Source organism: Pelecanus crispus, chromosome 1 (assembly GCF_030463565.1).
Source record: "Pelecanus crispus isolate bPelCri1 chromosome 1, bPelCri1.pri, whole genome shotgun sequence".
NCBI lineage: Eukaryota > Metazoa > Chordata > Aves > Pelecaniformes > Pelecanidae > Pelecanus > Pelecanus crispus.
Genome location: NC_134643.1, coordinates 85,878,774 through 85,900,986, shown reverse-complemented (window position 1 = coordinate 85,900,986; position 22,213 = coordinate 85,878,774). Strand labels below are relative to the sequence as shown.

General features: G+C 43.0%; 1 protein-coding gene across 1 annotated transcript in view; it reads right to left on the bottom strand.

Annotated features, from left to right (window-relative positions):
* Positions 1–21,977, bottom strand: part of LOC104029089 (ovostatin) — a 31,756-nt gene extending 9,779 nt beyond the window's left edge. The window contains exons 1-23 of the mRNA XM_075727992.1: positions 21,913–21,977; positions 20,041–20,224; positions 19,179–19,335; positions 18,248–18,300; positions 17,736–17,756; positions 16,773–16,941; positions 15,447–15,531; positions 14,667–14,784; positions 13,895–14,015; positions 13,557–13,666; positions 12,383–12,541; positions 10,565–10,792; positions 10,291–10,348; positions 7,278–7,423; positions 6,735–6,884; positions 5,925–6,095; positions 5,204–5,340; positions 3,788–3,874; positions 2,837–3,065; positions 2,110–2,236; positions 1,185–1,306; positions 464–515; positions 86–169 (exon numbers count right to left, since the gene is read on the bottom strand). Of these exons, the coding sequence (XP_075584107.1) occupies positions 86–169; positions 464–515; positions 1,185–1,306; positions 2,110–2,236; positions 2,837–3,065; positions 3,788–3,874; positions 5,204–5,340; positions 5,925–6,095; positions 6,735–6,884; positions 7,278–7,423; positions 10,291–10,348; positions 10,565–10,792; positions 12,383–12,541; positions 13,557–13,666; positions 13,895–14,015; positions 14,667–14,784; positions 15,447–15,531; positions 16,773–16,941; positions 17,736–17,756; positions 18,248–18,300; positions 19,179–19,335; positions 20,041–20,224; positions 21,913–21,977 (2,833 nt within the window). The remainder of the gene's footprint in view (positions 1–85; positions 170–463; positions 516–1,184; positions 1,307–2,109; positions 2,237–2,836; positions 3,066–3,787; positions 3,875–5,203; positions 5,341–5,924; positions 6,096–6,734; positions 6,885–7,277; positions 7,424–10,290; positions 10,349–10,564; positions 10,793–12,382; positions 12,542–13,556; positions 13,667–13,894; positions 14,016–14,666; positions 14,785–15,446; positions 15,532–16,772; positions 16,942–17,735; positions 17,757–18,247; positions 18,301–19,178; positions 19,336–20,040; positions 20,225–21,912) is intronic.
* Between the last annotated feature and the right edge of the window lie 236 nt (positions 21,978–22,213).

Sequence of the window (22,213 nt, the reverse complement as noted above, 5' to 3'; positions counted from 1 at the left end):
TTTGCACATGTATACATGATGGCACTTGGTGCAGCACAAGAGAAATGCCATTTACCTTTGTTTTTAGTCTAAGTACTAAACTTACCAATGACAGAAAAATAAGCTCTGGCTGATCCAGGCACTAGGTTTCTTGGCAGGCTGAGAGACACTGGTTCAGAAATCTTTATGCCTGATGAGAAAATGTAACAACAAGAATTGTTAAAATCATCTTTTTTCCAGAAGTCTTCACTTTGCAAGCATTACTACAGTGACTGCTACAATCTGCAGTCTGGGTAAAGAAAATGGTGCAGAGACTGTCCGATGAGTCAAAGGTATCTCTGAAAATCCTGAATTGTAGCCCAGCACCTTGACCCTGAGACCCTTTTTCCTCCCCTGGAAGAGTCTCTGGCTTGTAGGACAAAGCCTACAAGACAGTGAAGCAGTTCCACTGACTCCCTGGAATGAATGAATGAACTTGCCTTACCTTTCGTACAGACAAGGGAGCTCTGAGTCAATTCCTTTTTAATACCTTCAGGCTGTTTGATTGCAGGAAAGTGGTCAGGAAGAGAAAGAAAAGTGTAGAACATCACCATGAAACCATGACAATTTAATGGTGTAAAACAGTATGTGGATGTGGCTGTCCAGACAGTGCACCCTTTGTACTCAGTCCTACCCTATCTCCACTAGAATACCTCTTGGTCCATGGGTCCCTCTCTCTTTTACCCAATACCCTGTGCAGAGCACATTCCTTCTTAGAAAGCAGTTATCAAATAGACATTTCCAGCCTCTGAGAGGGACTCTGTCCAACTAATCCTACATGGCTGCTGCTTTATGATGCTCAGGATAAATCCTTTTCCTTTTATATGTGCCCTCCACCCCCCTCCCCAGTATTAGAGTCACAGGCTAAAGGCACTTATAGCTAAGGTATGGAATGTCCTCCCTTCTGGGTACATCTCTGCTGACATCTGTGGGGTGTCAGGGCATGTATGCTCATGGTCCCAGGAAGGAGGCAGTGGCAGGAGGACAGTGGATGCCACTGATCGCTGTGATTTACACTCTCATTTTCACATGGAGAAGCCTACTGTACACAGCTCCATCTGTGTCAGCTGCCTTGCCTCCTCACACTAACTAACTGCTTCTAACCCACAGCTGTAGGAATTGCAGTTTCAACAAAGCAGGAAGCACATGCAGATTTCCTACCATACCTCAACAAGTAGGGTTTGAATCAGGGTGTCCTTGCGAGTTGTCTCCTCTTCTGGGGATGTACTGTTTCCTGTACCTCTGGTATTCAGTTTGGCCTCAGCAGTAATAGTGAATTTCACCTCACCTGGAAAACCACCCACCAGCCCAAGAAAAGAAAGTTATCTTCAATGCCTACAGTTACCCCTGGTTTTCACTGCCTCTTCTAGGCTGAGAAATATATTCTTTCTGAAGGCAGCTCAGTAGAAAAAAAATTCATGAAGGCTCCATGTCTGCCTGCTAGTGGCAAGAAGTGGTTGCTGGGGCCCCTAGCATAAGGAACAAAATAGGGGTGATCCTAGCCAAAAAACTGACAGTACTTACTACCAGTTTCCACTGCTTCTTAGCCTTGTGCTGCGTTTTCTCTGGCCTAGGGCAGTGTTGCAATAATTAGAGCTCTGCTGCCTCTTTCCTTCAGATGGAATTTGACTGAGGGACAACACTGAGGAGCAGCCTCGGTGCTGCTGCAGCACTGGTGAGCGACCCTGAAGGGAGCAGCTGTGCAGGCATTGCTCACTTCACCCCTGCAGTCATTGCAAACTGGAAATCCAAAGGAGTTTTTTACTTGGAACAAAATGCATTATTATCAGTTACCCAGGAGAGACAGCAGTTTTCCTTTTTTTCAGCTCTGCAGTATTGTTTCGCTGCTTATCCAGTTTTCATCTCACTATAACTTTGCATTTCTCTCAGTGAGTTTGAAGGAAATCAGTCATACTGACTATGGGGTTTTAGAAACAACCTTTCAAAGAAAAGGTCCATCTATGGTTCATTTTGAAAAGAGTCTTTGCTAATTAAAAGGTACAAAAGTTAGATGCTGCATTAAAGGGTGGGAGTGAGAGAGGTAGAAAGATCAAACAGGAATATATCAAGGTTGTGAAAAGACAAACTTACCGAGTTTGTGGGGGCTAACAGCCCAAATATAGGTTTTTCTTTCATTGGCACACACCCTTGCTGTGTTGCCCTCTGGTGAAAGGACTTCTGCCTTGTAGTCACTTGACTTTGCCAGTATGGCACTGATCTGAGACAAAGAAAGAAGGAGCAAGATTACAAATGAAGTAGGCTGCCCCTAAAGTCAGGCTGCAGACCAAGGGAGACTTGCTGGAGAAGCTATTTGTCATCTGAATCTGTGCGATGGTACCAGGACAGAAGGATTGGGCATTTCTCTGACGAAGTGGCAAACCTGTCACTTTTCTGCCCACTGTTAGTATCTGTTTTTGACAGAAGTATACCAAGGTGTCTGTGCTCATTAATCAAGTCTTCTTATGAGTTACTGCTACATATGACATGCTCAGTATGTATTGTGTTTTGCACAGCACAGTACCCATACCCTCTGCTCAAGTTGCTCCTTCAGGAGCAAAAATAAGAACTAAATTATATAGGGATAAGGAGCAAATTCTTGTCTTCTGTGGACCAGCCACAGTGATCATTGGCCACATTTTCCTAATGTTATGACACAGGGACAGGTCCAGGGAGAGATGGTGATAGAGTAATGTGTCAGGCTAAAGTGTACGTTAAACACTTATTTCTGCGTTTCTGATGCAATACACAGGAGAATGCTGGGATCTCTGGGAAATAGACAAGCCATATAAGAAGTAAAAGGGAACATCTATCATCATACCTCGATGCATTTGTTGAGGTAGTTGAAAACGTTGGCTATTAAATTAAATTTTTCCCCTCGAATGACAGAGTATGGCAAGGTGAGATCCACAAAGAATGGTTGGAATGCTGTCAGTGAAACAGGTGAGGAGATGCCAAACCCAGCATCATCTTGCACGCAGAAAGCGCTGGCTTTCCATTCTGTGATGGTGTCAGGAATGGTGTAAAAGACACTGACCTCTCCCCTGGAACTGAGGAAAAATAAAAAAACAGAATGAGAAAGGATCTTTGGCATTTTCAAGCCAAATTATAGAATAGGCTCCTTGCTTGAGTTAGTATTCCTGTTTTCATCTCACTTTCTGCAAGATACCTCTCCACATTTAAAAAAATACTATAAAGCTGGAAGTAAAGGTAAGGTGCTGGTGAACGAGATGTTAAAAAGCACTTGGAAGAATACTCAACTTTTTAAATTTAGAAATACCATTGTTTAAATACCATAATGCCCAAACATACAGATTAGAACCAATAAATTTGGATTAATGTTCTAGAACAGCCCCTGGATGCATGGTTAAGATGGATATTTTCTCATCACAGATGCTATCATAGCCTGGAAAGAAAAACAAAATAACCCAAGTTTTCTGCTGCTGAATTAAAAAAACATGATGAAAAATAACAAGTTTTGCTCCTGCTCTCTCCTAAACAAATGCTCTTATTTTACTCTTAGCCCTTATTCTTTCTCCACATCAGAAAGATAGAGGGAAGAACACAGAGCAGGTGTCATTCACAGTTCAAGTAGGTTTGTCACTGTGTACAAGGTTGGGAGCTCAGTAGTCATAAAGCAAGATGGGAAAAGGAGACCCGCAGTTACAAAGCAGACATATGTTCCATGGCTTCTTCCCAGAATTAATTTCAGCAACACGTATAAACTCAAAAATCCACACGAGAGGTAAGAATTGAAGAAAAAAATACTCACTCAGTATGAACCAGATCCCAAATCCAGGTCTCAGGGAAGAATTTCCGAACAGTGTTAATACTCGTCCTTGACTCATCTAGAAGACTGCTTATGGCTAAAATATAATATTAGAGAGGTCAGGCCAGAAGAATCAGAACTGCTGTCAGACATACTCAACACCATAAACAAACACTAAGTATTCCATTTGACCATTTTTCCATTCTTTTGCACATAAAAGAGGAAAATTCTAACAGATATAGGATATGAGAAGAAACAGTTTCTTATCTATTCTCTTTTCCCATGGGAAAATACTAGAAAATTTAGCTATTTCACAAGACATTTCACTTTATTTCATATTGCAAGGTCTCATCATCCAGTTAGAAAGGCCTCTAACCTCTACCACTAGCTCTCTTTGATTTGCAAATGGGCAACAGTAGCCAGTATTGTCACCAAAACTTATAATCCTTTACAAATCTCCCTGAGAACTCAATCATTTTTACACTGTTCAGTAGTTAAAACTGGAGCTGAATATCCAGTCCATTGAAAAACTACTTTTATTCATATAGTCAAACTATACAGGTCTGATATGAGGAACCAAGGCCTCTTTCCAGTTTTGCCATGGACTCAGTTGTGATGTCCAGCAACTCATTTAGCATGGAGGTACCTCAGATTTCCTAGCCATATCATGGAAATAACAATAATTTCTTATTTTGCTGGGCTTAGAATCATAGAATCACAGAGTCATTGAAAAAATCTAGGTTGAGAGGAACCTCTAGAGTTCTCTAGTCCAATCTCCTTGAAGCAGGACTAACTTCAAGTCAGATCATGTTGGTCAAGGGTCTTGTCCAGCTCAGTTTTGAAAACCTGCAGCAATGGAGATTCAAAAACCTCCTGGAGAACATCTTACAGTGTAGCACAACTTTCATGGGGAAGAACTTTTCCTAGTGTTGAATAGCAATTTCCCTTGTGACAACTTATGACTGTTACTTTTACTCTTTTTCTGAGCAATCTGACTTGGAGAAAGATAATCATAACTCCTGCTGATCTATAAAGTGCTTTGGAGACTATGTGATAAGTATGCTAAGTACTGTGCGAATTCTTAACACTGGGAATTGCCATTATTTTTCTGCATTGGCATTTCCTTTTAAATATTTAATTGAATTGTGATTTGATGAAAGGTTCTGACCTAAAAACCCTGAAAAACTAATATCAGTTTATGAAAGAAGTAGCATCCCAGTATTCCCTCTCTTTTCTGTATGCACCCTGTATCTAAGTGAGAGAGAATTGACCCTACTGCAAGGACTGTCAGGAGGAGATTACTAGAGGCAAACTGGGACACATGGACCTATTCCCCAGAAAAACTTCAACATGCTAGCTGCTATTTTATACAGGCAACAGTTCTGAAGACCAGACAGACTGGAACTGGAGATACAGTACAAACCTTCCACTTTACCTGTGCCATAGCCACGGTCATGGTCAAAATTGGCAGGGTAATCTTCCATATCTGATTTGTCTTCATTGCACAGAACTGGCTTCCGTAGCACAGAGTTGGTGAAAACCTTCAGGCCCATACCCTGAATGTGAAAGAATCAATCATGTCACTCAGGGCATGAACTAGGTACCAGCACATGTCACTTCTCCCACCTGGGTTATCATACCTCATCTCTCTCCTCCCATCCCCCGCTTTCAACCCTGAATGTCACAACTCTTTGTCTCCAACCTCTATGTCTTTTTTACAGAGCAGTGACATCTGGTGTTCTGTGAAGAGCAGTAATGATGGGGCTTACGTTAGGTCTTAAGCCATGGGGCCAGCAGGGGGTGGAGGCAACTGTATCAGGAAACAAGTGTCCTGCATCACCGACTCAGATCTTTACTAGGAATGCCTGAGGTCATGAGCCAAGGCCATGGTCCTGCTTAGGAAATGTCTACTGAAGCATGGGCAGGATCCCAGTAAATATATCTAATAGTGATTCTCAGTTTTCCTGAGTAAAAGGTGGGGATGAGAAGGCAGAAACTGGGTGATCAGAGACTTTCGGCAGTTCCAGGCATCATCTGCCTTCTCTTAGCAGTAAGAACCACCAGCTGAGGAAGTTTAATGCTAATGTGGATGAATTCTTCTGGAACACCTCCCGCTTAAAGAACTACACAGAGCACATACCTTGAAAATCCTATAGACATCACCATCACGACTGACATTCACAGGTTCATAGTACAAGCCATCCAAAAAGGTGGTTTTGACTGGGGTACACTCCTCTGGCTTGTCATCTTCCAGGTTGAGCCCATTGTAGTAATAGCCATATAAATCACTCACACGAAGTTGGTAGTATACCTGGGAGGTGAGAATGACTAGTGTAAACACAAGAAAGGTCCCAGGCAGGTGCAAAATCATGTGTATTCAAAGTTTATGGTGGCTCCTGAACAATCCCATAGACTGTGGTGGGTTTGCCTACTCATGCCTACCTAGAGATGAATAAGCAATTTGGCTGGTGATATACAAGAAGGACTGGACTCTACTCCCCTCCTTCCGAGCTGCAATGGCTTTGTGGGGTGAACTTGAGCAAAAAGCATGGAGATACACTCCTGAGTTATGCAGAGAGGAGATTGGAGTCCAACAAGATACTAGCTGACATCTACAGCTTCTGTTCTGGGCCCAAGGCCTATTTGAGTCATAAAATCCAATTTTGACATAATCGCTCCCCAGGGAGGAACTATGCTTTCAAGGATTTACATTAGGCATATTCTTAGGACATGTCTTACATTGCCATGCTTTCCAAAACTAAATGTTCCACTATCACTCTCTGTCTTTGAGATGTACAACTGCCATAGACCTTTCTCCAATCATTGAGATGTCTGTTTCCAAGGGAAAAATAAAAACATAGCCAGCAGCAGAGAGATCACTGGTGGGAACTGGAATGTGATTCTGGATGTCCCTAGGTCAAAAGAACACAGGGCTGGGGATGTGGCTTACGCTTTCAGCAGATAACTCTCGCTCAGGCTGAAGAAGAAGGACACTCTGATCTACAGCTCTCAGGGCACAGTACGAGTTGGCAGCAGCTTCAAGGTGGAGACTGACTTTAGAGCCGGGGAGACCCTGCTTCTCAGAGAACTCGAGCTGGAGCTGGAAATTAATAAATCCAAGACAACCACACAGAAATTAGGAGAATCAGCTTGGCACATAGATGAAAATCTCACTTTTCACCAGCACTCAGTCTATTCTCTGTGGGGCGAAGCTCCTACCGCTAGATGGCCCTTCTGAATCCCTCTTCTCTAAAAATCCACAACCTCTGTAATCCCCTAGTCACCTCTCTCTCCCCACTCCATTGAGAATTTAGTTTGAGTCCAACCATACATGTCAATTCCAGGGACAGCTTCTCATGTTCCCAGGCACATCTGTACCTTTTCCATTCCTAAAGGCCATCCCTAGTGCAAGGCTCTTGATGAAGTCATTCCCTAACTGTTCTCTCAGCAGAGCCAGCTGATATAGGCCTTGATAAGAAAGCAAACTTTTCACCTTGTTTTTGAAGCATACGTCACTGCGTATCCAAGAGCTGTCAGCCACTATCTCCCCACGAGGATGCACCGTGTAGAGCAACAGCCTGGCACTGGGGGCAAGCTTCTCAGTGACAGTTAGTGTGATGGAGAATGTACCTCTGGCAGCTGTGGAAGTAACATGAAACAGGGGAGGAGAAGCCAACAAAAGAGATTAGACAAACCTCATCTTTGGTGGAAGGACCACATATTTATCCACAGCTGACCAGCACCTTTGAAAAGAGGGAAGTTGGATACTGGAATAGAATCATAGAATCATTTAGGTTAGAAAAGACCTTTAAGATCATTAAGGTTGGAAAGGATCTAAGATTTTCTCTAAGATCATCAGTCCAACCATAAACCTAGCACTGCCAAGTCCACCACTAAACCATGTCCCTAAACATCACATCTACATGTCTTTTAAATACCCCTAGGGACGGGCACTCAACCACTGCCCTGGGCAGCCTGTTCCAATGCTTGACAACCTTTTCGGTGAAGAAATTTTTCCTAATATCCAATCTAAACCTCCCCTGGTGCAACTTGAGGCCATGTCCTCCCATCCTATCGCTTGTTACTTGGGAGAAGAGACTGACCCCCACCTTGCTACAACCTCTGTTCAGGTTGTTGTAGAGAGCAATAAGGTCTCCCCTCAGCCTACGTTTTCTAGGCTAAACAACCCCAGTTCCCTCAGCCGCTCCTCACAGGACTTGTGCTCTAGACCCTTCACCAGCTTCTTTGCTCTTCTTTGGACACGCTCCAGCACCTCAATGTCTTTCTTGTCATGAGGGCCCAGTTCTTGAAACACAGAATAGCAACTTGTCATCATGGTTGATGAAATCTTGAGCTGACCTCCATTTACTTCTCTGCATGAGCCCAGAGGACAGGTCCTGGTCACTGAAATAGGAATCCTGCTCTTGGAATACCCAGGCTTGGGGTCAGGAGTGCCCAGAGGACTGTGCAGAGGGTGCCAACGTAACAATACTAATTTTGAAGCAGGACCCAGTGTGCTGGCTAAGGGCCAGCAGGAATGCTCGGAGAAGACAAAACGTCCCTTGCTGACTTCTCAGGGTACAAGAGCAAGATTCACCTCTCAGTGACTGAGGAACAACTCCCATCAGCAAGACAACAGATACAAACTGAAGGATGCTGAGAGCAGGGTGCTTTGCAGAGAAGGGTCTGAGATGAGTAAAAGTTGGACAGGGAAATCTGTGCATGATTGCTATGAGAAGAGCACAACATTGCCTTTGGGCCTCAAACCTAGAACCTCCTACACTTGAGGAGATAGACCAATCTCCTAAGGGAGAACTCTCTTAACACTAGGAAATATGAAGTTCTTATCTACATGGGTGACAACTACTAGAGCAGAGACAGGAAATTAAGCTTTCACATAAGTTTTGGTGAGTCACACACCATTACATACCTTAGTATTAGCTCCCAATAATATGGAAAAACCACATGGCTTCAAGCTGATTTCATGAAGGGAAAATGATAGAATGCTTTGGGTTGGAAGGGACCTTTAGAGATCACCTAGCCCAACCCCCCTGCAGTGAGCAGGGACAGCTTCAACTAGATCAGGTTCCTCAGAGCCCCATCCAACCTGACCTTGAATGTTGCCAGGGATGGGGTCTCCTATCTCTCTGGGCAACCCATTCCAGTGCTTTACTACCCTCACTGTAAAATATTTCTTCCCTATAGCCAGTCTAAATCTATTGTCCTTTAGTTTATAACCATTACTGTCACAACAGGCCTTGCTAAAAAGATTGTCCCCATCTTTCCTACAGGCCCCCTTTAAGTGCTGAAAGGCTGCAATAAGGTCTCCCCAGAGCCTTCTCTTCTCCAGGCTGAACAACCCCAACTCCCTCAGCCTGTCCTTGTAGGAGAGGTGCTGCAGCCCTTGGATCATTTTTTGTGGCCCTGTTCTGGACCTGTTCCAACAGTTCCGTGTCCTTCTTGTGCTGAGGGCTCCAGAGCTGGACACAGTACTCCAGATGAGGTCTCACCAGAGCAGAGCAGAGGGGCAGAATCACCTCCCTCGACCTGCTGGCCACGCTTCTTTTGATGCAACCCAGGATACGGTTGGCTTTCTGGGCTGCAAGCGCACATTGTTGGCTCATGTCCAGGTTTTCATCCATCAGTACCCCCAAGTCCTTCTCCACAGGGCTGCTCTCATTCCCTTCATCCCCCAGCCCATATTGATATCGGGGTTTGTCCCATCCCAGGTGCAGGACCTTGCACTTGGCCTTGCTGAACCTCATGAGGTTCACACAGGCCCACCTCTCCAGCTTGTCCATCATGTGACATAGCTGCCTTTTGATGAATGGGTTGCCTCTCCCTAAACCATAGTGGAACCTATACTGTGCAGCCATAGTGCATGAATATCCAGAGAAAGACCAAAGATGGCAAATACTAAACAAGTCCTATATGTGGAGTGAGGCTGACTTAAGCCACCTACTGAAGACTGGAAATAGAACAGATTCTGCAAGAAAGCATATTTTTAGCAATGAAAGAATGAAGTTCAGTTTGTTGTGATTGGTAGGATCATTGTCATTTGTGGGTATTTGCAGACTTCTGAAAGTGCAATGAAATCCAAGCAGTTAACTACTAAATATCCCTGTCAAATGGGACACCTATTATTTCAAACTTCAAAAAGTTTTAGTCTTCTAATTGGTGAAGACTTGGATGTCACAGAGTAACTGTGAAACTGCAAATACTCCTTGGCAAGAAATAAAACAGAAGAAGGTTACATTCCTTGGTGTTTGATCACAACAAAGTTTTCATCTTTCAACTAACAAGGTCAATTTTATTATGGTATGGGGGTTTGGCTAGATGCTGCAGCAAAAGCAAATGATACTGTGACTGGTGACAGGTCATGGGGTTTAAGAAAAGTACCTGATTTAGCTGCAGTTCTCTACTTTCATCCCTTCTTACAAAACTTACTAATGCTCTGGTGCTCAGAATGATGCTCTGAAGTACAAGTAATATGGCCTAGAACTTACCACCAGAGATGCTGACTTGCTTCTGGCCACTGAGAACAATTTTTCCGTTTGTCATCACCTGGGCATAGAAAAAAACTCATGAGACAGGATCAAAAGCACCTCCTCCCTTCCCCCATGAAATCATTGATTTTGAGTAGTGTTCTGAGAGGCTTCAAAGGCCATCAAGTCGAGCTGTGATCTGTAACCACTGTCTGGTCTGGATATTTCTGCCTTATACGGTGTTCAAGAGAAGGTGAAAGAAAAGAGATGTTTTGGGAGTCAAGATAGCACTTACCATGTAGTAGAAGTTTGTGTCCCTTGCATTCATGTACCCCTCTCTGTTCAGGACATAGTGAACATTGATCATTCTCTTCTGGCCACAACTGAGCTTCTCCTTCACTGGCTTAATTTGCACAAAGCTGTTGGTCCGTGAATAGAAACGCCGGACAAAAAATAAGGCTTGGGGCTCATTATCATTCCTCCAGATGAAGAAGTCTGCACAGTCATCTGGTGCCTGCCTGACCTATGAAGTGGAAGAGTCATACATGGAGAATCAATAAAGTGGAATATAAAAAAAATGGCAGGCAGGTGAGAGGCAAAGGCATCTTCCTTCTAAAATATTCTGTTGGGAATCTGTTTTTTGGGACTGTTTAAGCCAAGAGCAAGAGCTAATGTGAAAAATTTGTGCTTCACCAGTGTAGAGCAGGGGGACTTCTGGACACCTTAATGTATCCAGACACCTATGGCACATTGCGGTAGGAAGGTTATTTGAGATTCTTGCAGGGTTGGGACAGGTTGTATAAACTGCTTATTGTAAGGTAGAATGGCATTGTTCTCAAGAAGCCTTCTGTTTTTCGGCTCTTTCTATCACACCAGAGGAAGGCATAAGAACATAGCAGTGTGCCCAGGTGACCAAGGCGGCCAATGGCATCCTGGCTTGTACCAGGAATAGTGTGGCCAGCAGGAGCAGGGAGGTGATTGTCCCCCTGTACTCAGCACTGATGAGGCTGCACCTTGAATACTGTGTCCAGTTTTGGGCCCCTCAGTACAAGAAGGACATTGAGTTGCTGGAGCATGTCCAGAGAAGGACAACAAAGCTGGTGAAGGGTCTGGAGCACAGGCCTTATGAGGAGCGGCTGAGGGAACTGGGATTGTTTAGCCTAGGGAAGAGGAGTCTGAGGGGAGACCTTATCGCTCTCTACAACTACCTGAAAGGAGGTTGTAGTGAGGTGGGTGTTGGTCTCTTCTCCCAAATAGTTAGCAATAGGACGAGAGGAAATGGCCTCAAGCTGCACCAGGGGAGGTTTAGATGGATATTAGGAAAAATTTCTTCACGGAAGGAGTGGTCAAGCATTGGAAGAGGCTGCCCAGAGAGGTGGTGGAGTCACTATCCCTGGAAGTGTTCAAAAAATGGGTAGATGTGGCACTTGGGGACATGGTTTAGTGGGCATGGTGGTGTTGGGCTGATGGTTGGACTGATGATCTTAGAGGTCCTTTCCAGCCTTAATGATTCCTAGTTTTAATTTTCATTAAAAAATAATCCAGCCACCAAGCCAGGAAACATGAAATTATTACTCTAGCCTTAATTGGTTTAGTGGTGGACTTGGTATTGTTAGGTTAATGGTTGGACTGGATGATCTTAAAGGTCTTTTCCAACCTAAACGATTGTATGATTCTATGAACATTAGAAGAGAATTTGATGGTAATAGACATGAGTGTCTGTCAGCAGAAATGCAGGGAAGCAGGCAGCAGCAGGGAAAGAGGCTGGTGTGCATCCAGGCTGGTTGGGGAAGGCAGGGCAGTCTGTGAGTTAGGTTCTCTAGCACAGAGAATAAAGAGAAGGAAGATGGCTGCAGAAGGGGCTTCTGAGTGGAGAGAAAAGTAGGGAGGTGCTGAAGATCACTGCAGCCCAAACACTCCTGGGGTGCAGTCTGCTACTCCTCAGGCACTGGTACTTTCTCATTCTAGTTTCATAAAGGCTGCAGGTGTTGGTGGACTGACTGCCTACTTTCTTCATCTGAAACAATCCTGCCAGCACCCACTGCTTGCTTTTAATCCCTCTCTCCAGTGAAGGATTTTTTCAGGAATTAGACTGAAGTCTTTATTTACTTACTCTCAGCTTAAAACTGGGATCAAAGAAGTTGGACGTGTCAATGGAAAAAGGAGCGGTGCCATTCTTGTTAGTGGTATAGTTGGCCAGGTATTTTTCGTTGAGCTCCAGCAGAACAGTCCTATTGGCAACGGGCTTGCCATCCACATTCATCACAGTGATCTGAACACAAAGAATACCCAAGGATTCAGAAAAAAAAACCCAAAAGAATGGGAAATGCTCTGCTCACCAGACGGCACTCACTTAAGCACTGAGGACAATTTCAGGGAGTAGAAATCAAGAGTGAAATGTATTTAAAAGGCAAATGCTCCGCAATATTTTGAAGGAGCAGGAGTTCTATGACAGGCAAAGACAGGCAATTCCCATCAGTGCAAGGTCAAACTATATGTCACAGAAGGAGAAGGAATTGTTTATATACATGATCTTGTATAAAAGAATCTTTTAATGAAAAGTCCTCTGTTTCTCTTCAGTGATGATTAGTTCAGTGCAGCATCATGTAAGTGAAAAACTACTGAGTGAGAGATGATGATTTCAATTCTTACCTCATGCTATTCCTTCCCGAGCAAATACAAAGAGAGGGACTCCAGAGCACATACTCTTTGGAGGGCACTGATTAACAAACTTAAAACAATCAGATGACTTCATGGCCACAGGTAACCTGTGGAGTTCAGTAGCACCTCCCAGCTCCTGGGCATCTGTGCATACCTTCTGTCCCCATTGCATATCAGGACGATGCTGTACGGCTCATCCTCCTTTCTGTGCCTGGGATTATCCTGCATGTGCACGTTGGTAAGAATTTGGAATGTGCTCCAACACGTATACTGCTTTAAGTGTGTGATGCAACACAGGGTAGATTCTACCTTCAGTTTAGGCACAGCTGTTGCTGAAGTAGTTTCCTGCAGACTCTTCTTCCTCACTCATATGACCTTTCATTTACCCACCTTTCAGGCATTCTCTAATTATGGCAGAAGGGACACCCTAACAATCCAGGTATAACATATTTTTTCCCTAGGAGCATCTAACAAAATGAGAACTATGCAGCAGTCACTGTTATGCAACATTATCGTGGGAAGTTGTCAGCACAGAGTTAGGGGACATCCATAAATGGGGCAAAACAGAGATTATTATGCTGGACCTTGGGGAGTTTTGATCTCAATGTATCCTCTCAGGTACCCACCTCGCCATAGTAAGGAATTCCCCTCTTGTAATAGAGATCCATATTCCTGAACATCACTCGGTCATTTTCTTCATTGACTGCAACATAGTCATAGTCTTTCATCTGGATACCTGTGAGACACACGCAGTATAAAGGGGAGAAAACAGAAATCAGACATGGGCAGAAAACTGTTTCTTTTGAAAAGCTATATGGAGCAGTGATACTCTGGAGGGAGAGCTATACAAAGAAAATTGTCATTGTTGGTTGGTTGCCACACAGATCGTGATCCAGGAGATTCCTCTCAGAAAGTACCACCTATTAGCTTTAATCAGCTACTCCCAACCTCCACTTGATGTTACCTGTCCCATTTTCAGTGACGATGCTTTCAATGTTGAGGCTGGTATACATCCTGGCATAGCTGCGGTACAGCTGGAATGTTTTGATGGAGATGACAGCGTTGAGGCAGCCATCCTTCCCCAGCTGAAAAAGGAGCACAAAAGGGAAAGCTTGTTTTTCTCAAGGTGTGGGAAATTGCACCTGAATCTGTTTTGGCGGCTCTCTGAAGAGCTTCATGCCTCTGCTCACATCTTCAGCTCCTACTTTCTACTCGCTCCCCTCCTACCTTACACTTCTCACTCCCTGGCTCCCTTCCCAGCTCATTGCTTCAATATCATCTACCCTTGCACCTGGAAACTGCTCTCCTCATTCCCCCTCGTCCTCTCTATGCTTACATCCCTTCTCAAACCTGTCTTGCATGACGCCTGAACTCTATAACCAGAGCACTTTGAGTCTGATCTAGTGGAGAAATTACTGGTTTAATAGTAAGTCTCCTCAAAGACTCCCAGTACAGATCTGCTGATTACACTTGGTAAAAACACAAATTTGTAGTTTCATAAGCTTCCCTCCCTCCTACTTACTCTTTCTGAGGGAAAAACCAAAGTCTCTTAATAAGTTAACTGGTAAAAACTACCTTCATGGTCTTTCAGCATTGCCTGTGAGATAAGGAGAAAAAACATGGCTCTGGGATTGTCTCTCTGGTGTTCCCCAGGAAATGAATGAGGCCACCAAACACTGTGCTACATGTTGGGTAGTAAAGCTGACAAAGAAGAAAGGCCTTGCCATGTATCATACCAGTCCAGTGACAGATTTGCAGTTTTCTTTCTGCTTTTGCTCACATCGTGGACTATAATAGTGCTGCTGACACACTTTGATTTGGGCATTCCCTTGCACTGGTTGGCCATAAGTGTACCTAGGAGAGGAAGAGACACAAGAACCCAATCATGTGGACTTACCATGAAACCTGCAAAGACTGCAGAGCAATGCAGACTCTTAAGCCCTCAGGAGTACCCAGAACACAGACAGAAGAGCAGCTGGGAATCAGGAACAGTTAGCCCTAGCAGAATTCCCTTCAACTATTTTTAGTCTGTTTCTGACGTCTTGTTAAAAAAGCCTGCTTACCATTGTCTTGGTGTAGTCATTCTTCAAGGTCTGAAGCTGGAAAGTGGTGCTGTTGCGATATCATTCCCTGTTGCTTGCTTTTTCTCATTAGTGCCTTACACAAAGTGTTGCAGAAAGGTCCCTATTCACCCCTTTGGCTCATGCCACCCTGCCCTTCGGCAGTGTCACAGCCAGCAATCTTAATGATAGACTCTCCTTCTGTACTATTTCTCTCCTTTTCTGTAATAATAAAAACCAACAGCTAGCGTGTAGTTCTAGAATGTCCCAGTTCTAATTCTGCTATGTGGTGGGAGGAGAGTTATCATATTTCATGTCATGGAAGTCATAGCTAAAGGAATTGCTCTAACCCATACGCTGAATCAGCAGCAGGGTCCCTGCTTCCCAGCACAGCACACCATACTCTATCCCATGTTTCTTGTGCACAAATGTGTTGTTCTGAGATCTGATACTTACGAAGCACAAACGTTCACCCTGACTTCTTCATCAAAGAAAGAGATCCTCTTTGGCCCACTGGTTGTCACTTCAAATTTCGGCAGCACTGGGGATGCAATGTGAATATTACTGCCGAGCAGTTGCATGCCATAGGCAGGTGTGTGTGTGTAAGACAGTAAATAAACAGCTGGCAAAGGCATTTTCACCAACAAGGGAGAGGAAATGGTTCAAAGAAAAGTCTGCCTAGGAGCTGGCTCTAGGATATTATTGGAGAAAAAAAAAGCTTTAGTGGTAAGAGGAATAACTTCTTTAAAATGCAGTAGTAATCTTGCTAATAATTATAACAGCCACAGTAAGAACTGTGATAAATCACTTTAATTGGCTGTACATTTTACATCAGTACATCAGTAATGCTGATGTCTCAAATTAGTTAAGTCCTGGAGAACAGAAGTTATTATGCAATCCAGCCCCATTGAAGGAGAAAAGCAACAGATGAAGTGAAATAGTAAAATCAACCAGGTCACTGTCACTTCCTCTTTTTAGCTTATGTTTTGGCCCAGGTCACCAGCAGTAACAACAACATAGCTGGAAAATTACTTTTTCTCATGCACCTGTACACAGGAGACTGGAATGTATGAAAGACCTCTGGAGGGTAAGCAAGAAAGGTGCTTTATTGCCCTTACAAAAAACCCAGACAACTGAGAGTTGTCCAAGCCTTCTCTGGGGACAACTAAAGAAAACCTGCCACTGACAGATGAGAAAACTTGTAAAATAAAAACAAATTTAGAAACTCCCTTGATACAGTTTATTCCAGAGAGTAAGCAGATCACTATGAGGGCTTTGGCATCTCCACTACCCATTGTTTTCCATCCTGTGCTTCCACTGGCTATCCAGCCTCCTCCAGTAATAATTTGGTACCTGTTGTTTAACTGTCTGATAGATAATATCTTCAGATTTCTACTGCATATTTTAGCCTAGTGCTCTTCATACAGTGATGACCTCCACAAAACAGGATGGGCCTGCCTGACTCATTCATTTTGCCTCTAAACAGATGGAGAGTGTAAGGCCTGAGTGATAGGATGTGGATCCCAAAGTCACACAGTGACTTTGTGCCAAGCCCAGAAAAGGATTAGACTCCTAATTTAACTCCTGAAAAATGCTGCCTTTCTCAGCATTTCTTTTTTTCCTTTTTGCCTTTGCTTTTTCCACCCAGCTCTCTCATGTCTGCCTTTCTCAGGCATGAAGTGGAGAGTTCAAAGCACTTAAACTCTGCACTAGCAGCTCCTATCTGACTTAGACAGAGCCAGCCTCATTGCTGGTGCAGGGCAGTTCACAGCCTTTGCTTACCATATTCCTCCACCTTGAAGGACTGGTACTCTTTTTCACCTGACTTCTTCTCTACAGTGATGTAGTAGGACCCCAGAATAGGCTCTGGGATTAGTGGAAAGGAGAGCTGGACGATTCCATGCTTAGATGCTACCTCCAACCACTGGAAGATCTTGTTTTGCTCCGGATCCTGGAGAGTGGGAGAAAGAGATGTACCATAACCTTTATCACCCTGTTTCTTGTCTTCTTGCCTTCTTTTAAGTTTTGTATCCTGGCATATTGGCTAAGTGCATCACAGTATGAATGTGAGTTGGCCTCATGGGCTGATGACATGTACTCTGACTTCCCATTAATTTTCCAGATCTCTTTGTGCATTAAACAAGTCTGAGTTTATGTTTAACTGGAAATCAGCTACACTGCCAGATGATCTCAGATCATCCAGGAATAGTACATGATTGGGACTTATGTCCCAATGTTTGCTTATCTGTAGGTCTTCTAGCATAAGTCTTTCTGACTCAACTCCTCCTTCTGTAAAATGGGAATATTGTGCTGGCCTCCCTTAGAAAGTGCTTTGAGATCTAGTGATGTGAAATGCAGTAGAAGACTGATTCATTGTTACCCTGTCCCCCAGCAGAACATGACATTTCAGAAAGTTACTATTCTTATGCCTGTACAAGAATGAGGCTTTTCACCAGCCCATTTACTGTAGTCCTACCAAAGTAAGACTACACTGAACACTCTTGTTTGAATCCCAACAAAAGACACAGCAAAAACCCCATGCCATCTCTGACTAACATCTCTAGTTCTGCTGATTTCTTCTGGTGTTTGATAATGGGTACTGCCACTGTTCAACCTCAAGTCCATTGGCTTTAGACGGTGTGCTTTGGGTGAGTCTCCCTCAGCCATTGACACTATGGGGAATGATGAAGCATACATAGCCTTTCCAAAGCAACTTGTGCTTTAATGACATGTTACATCTCTTACCTCAATGATGATTCGGGGATACTGGAAGAGGAAAAGAAAAGAAAAAAAAAAAAAAAGAAAAAATTATCAAAACATCAAGAAATGAACTTGAAAAATACTAGAACACAAAGAAGGCTGTGAACAGCTTTCTCTGGATATGGAAGACAGGTCAAGAAAACAAATTGAAACTCATGTCTGAAATTAAAAAGATAATTTTAAGGGGGTAAACTGTTTGTGAATTTCTCTCTTCTACAAAACACAGACAGTCTTTTTCTACATATTTGGGGTAGGTGAAGTGAAGTGACTACAAAACCTGAGCTCTGTAAGAGATTTCCAGGAGTGCTTTCAGGCTCTTTGCCCTCTATAAAGGCAGGGAAAGGGTGGAGTGTGAAGTTAAGGAGTTACAACAGTTCTTCAGAAACATGAGGATGCCTATCCCAGGCCTTTTTTATTAATTTTCTAAGTGAAAGAGTCTCAGCAAACAGGTACCCAAAGAGGGTGCTTGAAAAATCTTGACTATTGCTCATACATACTGTCTCCTGAACAGGTCTGAACTGGCTGTCCAAAGTGACCACACGAAACATCACTGAAAAAGACATAGGACAAAAAAGAATCATTCACTTTAGCATTGGTAAGTCACTTTCAACATACAACTGAAACACAGTTTGCCCAGGCTTTTAGGGAGAACTAGAGAGTTTCTGGAGAACTAGAAAGGATTTGATTATCTTAGCCAGTGAAAAAGAAAACCACAATAAACTTGTCAGCTGAAATATCTTCAATTCTGACCCACTGGGACTAAAGTAACATGTAAAATAAATACAAATATTCTGTACTGCCTTCATTTCTTCTTGAAGGACTCAGTTCTTTGGAGCATTTCCTAAAAAACCTGTTTATACAAACCAATTCAATGAAAAAATCAGAGAGAAGGAAGAATTTGTCTTTATTCTAAGTGTAAACCCTGTGCAGCACTGAAGTATAATTATACTAAAGAGGTAACTAATTATACCACAGCTAGTACTGTCATTTAAATATCGTGATGGAATCAGTGCTGTGAATTAGATTATCAGTTAAGTAGAAAGAGCAGTTGACAGGAAATGACATACTTACTTTATTTTTATATGAATTCTATTAATTCCAAGCTTAAACTATTATTTTCTGTATTTTTAAGGACACTTTATGTGACTGACCTCAGTAAACCTGGCAGAACTCAAGATCCTGTAAATGCAATTAACTCAGTAAACCCAAATTAACTCTATTCATTTGTTGCAATTTTGTGAATCAGTTCTGTTTTTCACTGACTTTTGATGAGCCCAACCTCAGATGACAATTATACACTGTCTAAAGGATTGCTAATGTCAGTTGCAGTCCATGGTCTTTTCCTCCATGAGAGGAAGTCCTTGTCATTCTAGACCCACCCTTGCACTCAGTTTCCCAGTTCACTAGCTGACTTAAACTCCTCAGCACCTTTTTGCCCTGGTTTGTAGATGGGTTTGTCTGTCTGGATGAAGACAATATTATCCACATTCTGAATCGCCACTGATCTTCTCTCAGCTAAGTTGACTGTGGTGCCTTTGGCAGAGAAGGAAATGAATGCCAGGGGGTCAGAAGTAGCAGGAGGAACCTGGAGAGAAACAAAACCCCAGAGGAAAAGTGGTAAATGAGGTATGTTGAGGTCTCCTGATGCCCAGGGTTCTTGAGTAAGAGACTGACTGTCAGGTGAGTCATAAATAGCTTGTGCAAAGTCATGAGAAGCCCCATCTTTGCCAGTGAGATCGTCTCTGGGAATTTCTGCTGTGGAAGTCCCATAATCTGTCAGCAGGTACTAAGCTTTTAAGCTATGCCCTGTCCTATGCATTTCCTTATCTCATGTAGCTGCCTGCCTGTATGCAGGTTGCCCCAGCTGTATAACTCGATTCTGAGGTGTTTTCTCCTGCTGCATTCTGGAAGACCTAACCTTGGGACTTGTTTATCATATCTGTACAGATCTTGCAGAGTCACAGGAAAGGGAATGAGCATGTCCCAGCTGGGTTCTCCAGCTTGACAATTATGACAGTCCCATAGGGCTCACGCACCTGTGATGGCAATCAAAAGGTTTTTTCTATTCACTCTGTGAACGGAGATGGAAAGTCTTTCTCCAGCTTCCCCCTACAACCCATATATCTTTCTTTTTCCTGTCTATATTGTCAGCCTTTCCAGCAGTTTATCTTTTTTCATCCTATTCCCTGCCTGCACTCTTCATCTTCTTGCCCTCACCGACAAGGAGAGTTGCACTCAGAACTATTTCCAGCTTCTACACCCTCTTCCGTAGTCTCAAAAGAGAAAATACCTTGAACTCGCAGCACTTAAAGAAATCATTCTGTGCCACAGATTCCTCCAAGATAGTCTTCCGGATACTGCCATATTCCAGGACGATGCTCAGGGACAGAGGCTCACTGAGTCTGTGGAACTGCACACAAGCAGTCTGTGGAGAGTCACTCCGCACTACCGTCGGGACCAGCAGCACATACTGACTGTAAGGCGGCAAGAGCAGATCAGAGAGTTCAGTCATGAAAGAAAGTCAGAGCAAACAGGAGAGGAAAATACCACAGAAATGCTGTACGTGTGAAGGAAGACATGGTCCAAGGCTGGCTCAAACTAGTGGAAGCATTTCCGTTTCTTTCCATGAATTTTGAATAACATGCTTAGAAAGTACAGATGACAATGTTTTGTCCCTCACAGTTCTTTCTGAGCTGAAAGACCGACATCATTCTATGCAGTCTCTTACCCAGCATGATACTGCATCTTTCCATTCCAGGTCTTTACACAGCTCCGATTACTAAAGTGTCTGAACACCTGACAAGTATAGCTGCATTTATCCTCCCATGGCCTATATGTATACTTAAATCTCTGGGACCTCCCATAAGGAGGAGTGATATTTAGCTTCTTTTTGAGATCAATGACAAAAATACTAGTTAATGGTTGTAACAAAATTTTAATTTCTTTTTCTCTGGATATCTCTCCCTCCTGATAAGGACTGACATATAACTCAATCAGCATAATGCACAAGAAATGGTCCTGGTTTTCCATTTTGCACAATTTTCCATATTCCAGGGAAAGCTCAGTCTAACCCACGTGCTCTATTCTGTTTCCATGCCTCTCCCTGTGTTGCTTCCTTTGCTTCTTTCTTCCAAAGAAGAAAGTTATACTTTATAGTTATACTACTCTCTAGTAGTAGAACTATATATAGTTATATTTTTAGTTATACTGCTCTCTATAATTAGGGCAGCCTTCCTTCCCCAGATTCTTCCTCTGAAAAACATTCCTTCAGATTTGCTATATTTGCCTAAGGTTCTGTTGCTGGCCTCCTGTTCTCTGCTGCCCAAACTGGTCTTTTCAAATAATGTATGATGGAATTGATTAGTTGGTTCTGCAGAACAACATGACTCATACAATCTTTTCTTGGTAATCAGATCCTTTCCTTTTTTTCTCCCACAGCTTTGCTTGTTCATATTGTCTTTATTGTTATTTTCACTTGCCCAGTTCAGACTGCACGATATTCAAAGACCAAAGTAAAATTATTAAAACCAACACTGTATCTGACTTGCACAGTGTTTTCCTTTAGAACTTTTGAGAAGGGGATTTAAGCTCTCCTGTTGGTGTATTTTTGAAAATTGTGGCTGTAATGTTCTGTTTGGATAAAGCTATGGACATTGACAGTGCTGTATAAGCTGTGACAGCACAGCAGGTGTAATACTAATGCTAATACTAATACTAATACTGATACTGATACTAATACTAATACCAATACCAATACTAGGATTACCATTCAGCATAGTCCCTAGTACCAGCCACTATCTGGCCTGTAGCGCCTCCTCATACACCATGCTTGCTCTGTACTGCTGATGCCTATCAATCCTCACCATTAACATTACTTGCTAGTTTAGTCTTGAATCTGCTCCCCACTTTACGCACACACTTCAGAATTGAACTACTCCACTTCTAGGTTTCTGTCATTCAGATCAGATTTCATAGCAGTTTTATGATGGAAAGCATCATTCCAAATCATCCTTTAATGTCATCTACTTCCATTTCAGACACATTTCAGAACCTAGGTCTCCAACATCCAGTTTATTATATAGCAATGTCCCAGAAGAAATTAACTGGTGGGAAATATAATAAAATATTTTATCATAAAAACACAGAATGTATGATCTCTTACGGTTCAGAAGACACTGTGGCAATCCAGTTCATGGACAGAATACTCAGAAGAATCCTTGACCACATCTCTGCCCATGAAGAAGAAAGAAGAGAGGCTGGTGAGTGGACAGCCTGTGTTCTGGCTTTTAAACTGGACTGAGATGGTGCTCCTCCTCCATGGCTTCAGTCATATTCTGACAAAAGATATCTACATAAAATTTGCATATGTTCATCTTCCTCTCTCCTGTCTGTTCTCACACTCCTTGAACTCTCAAACAATAGCTTAGGAAAGCTCTCATATTTCACATAGCTTTGTGAGGTAT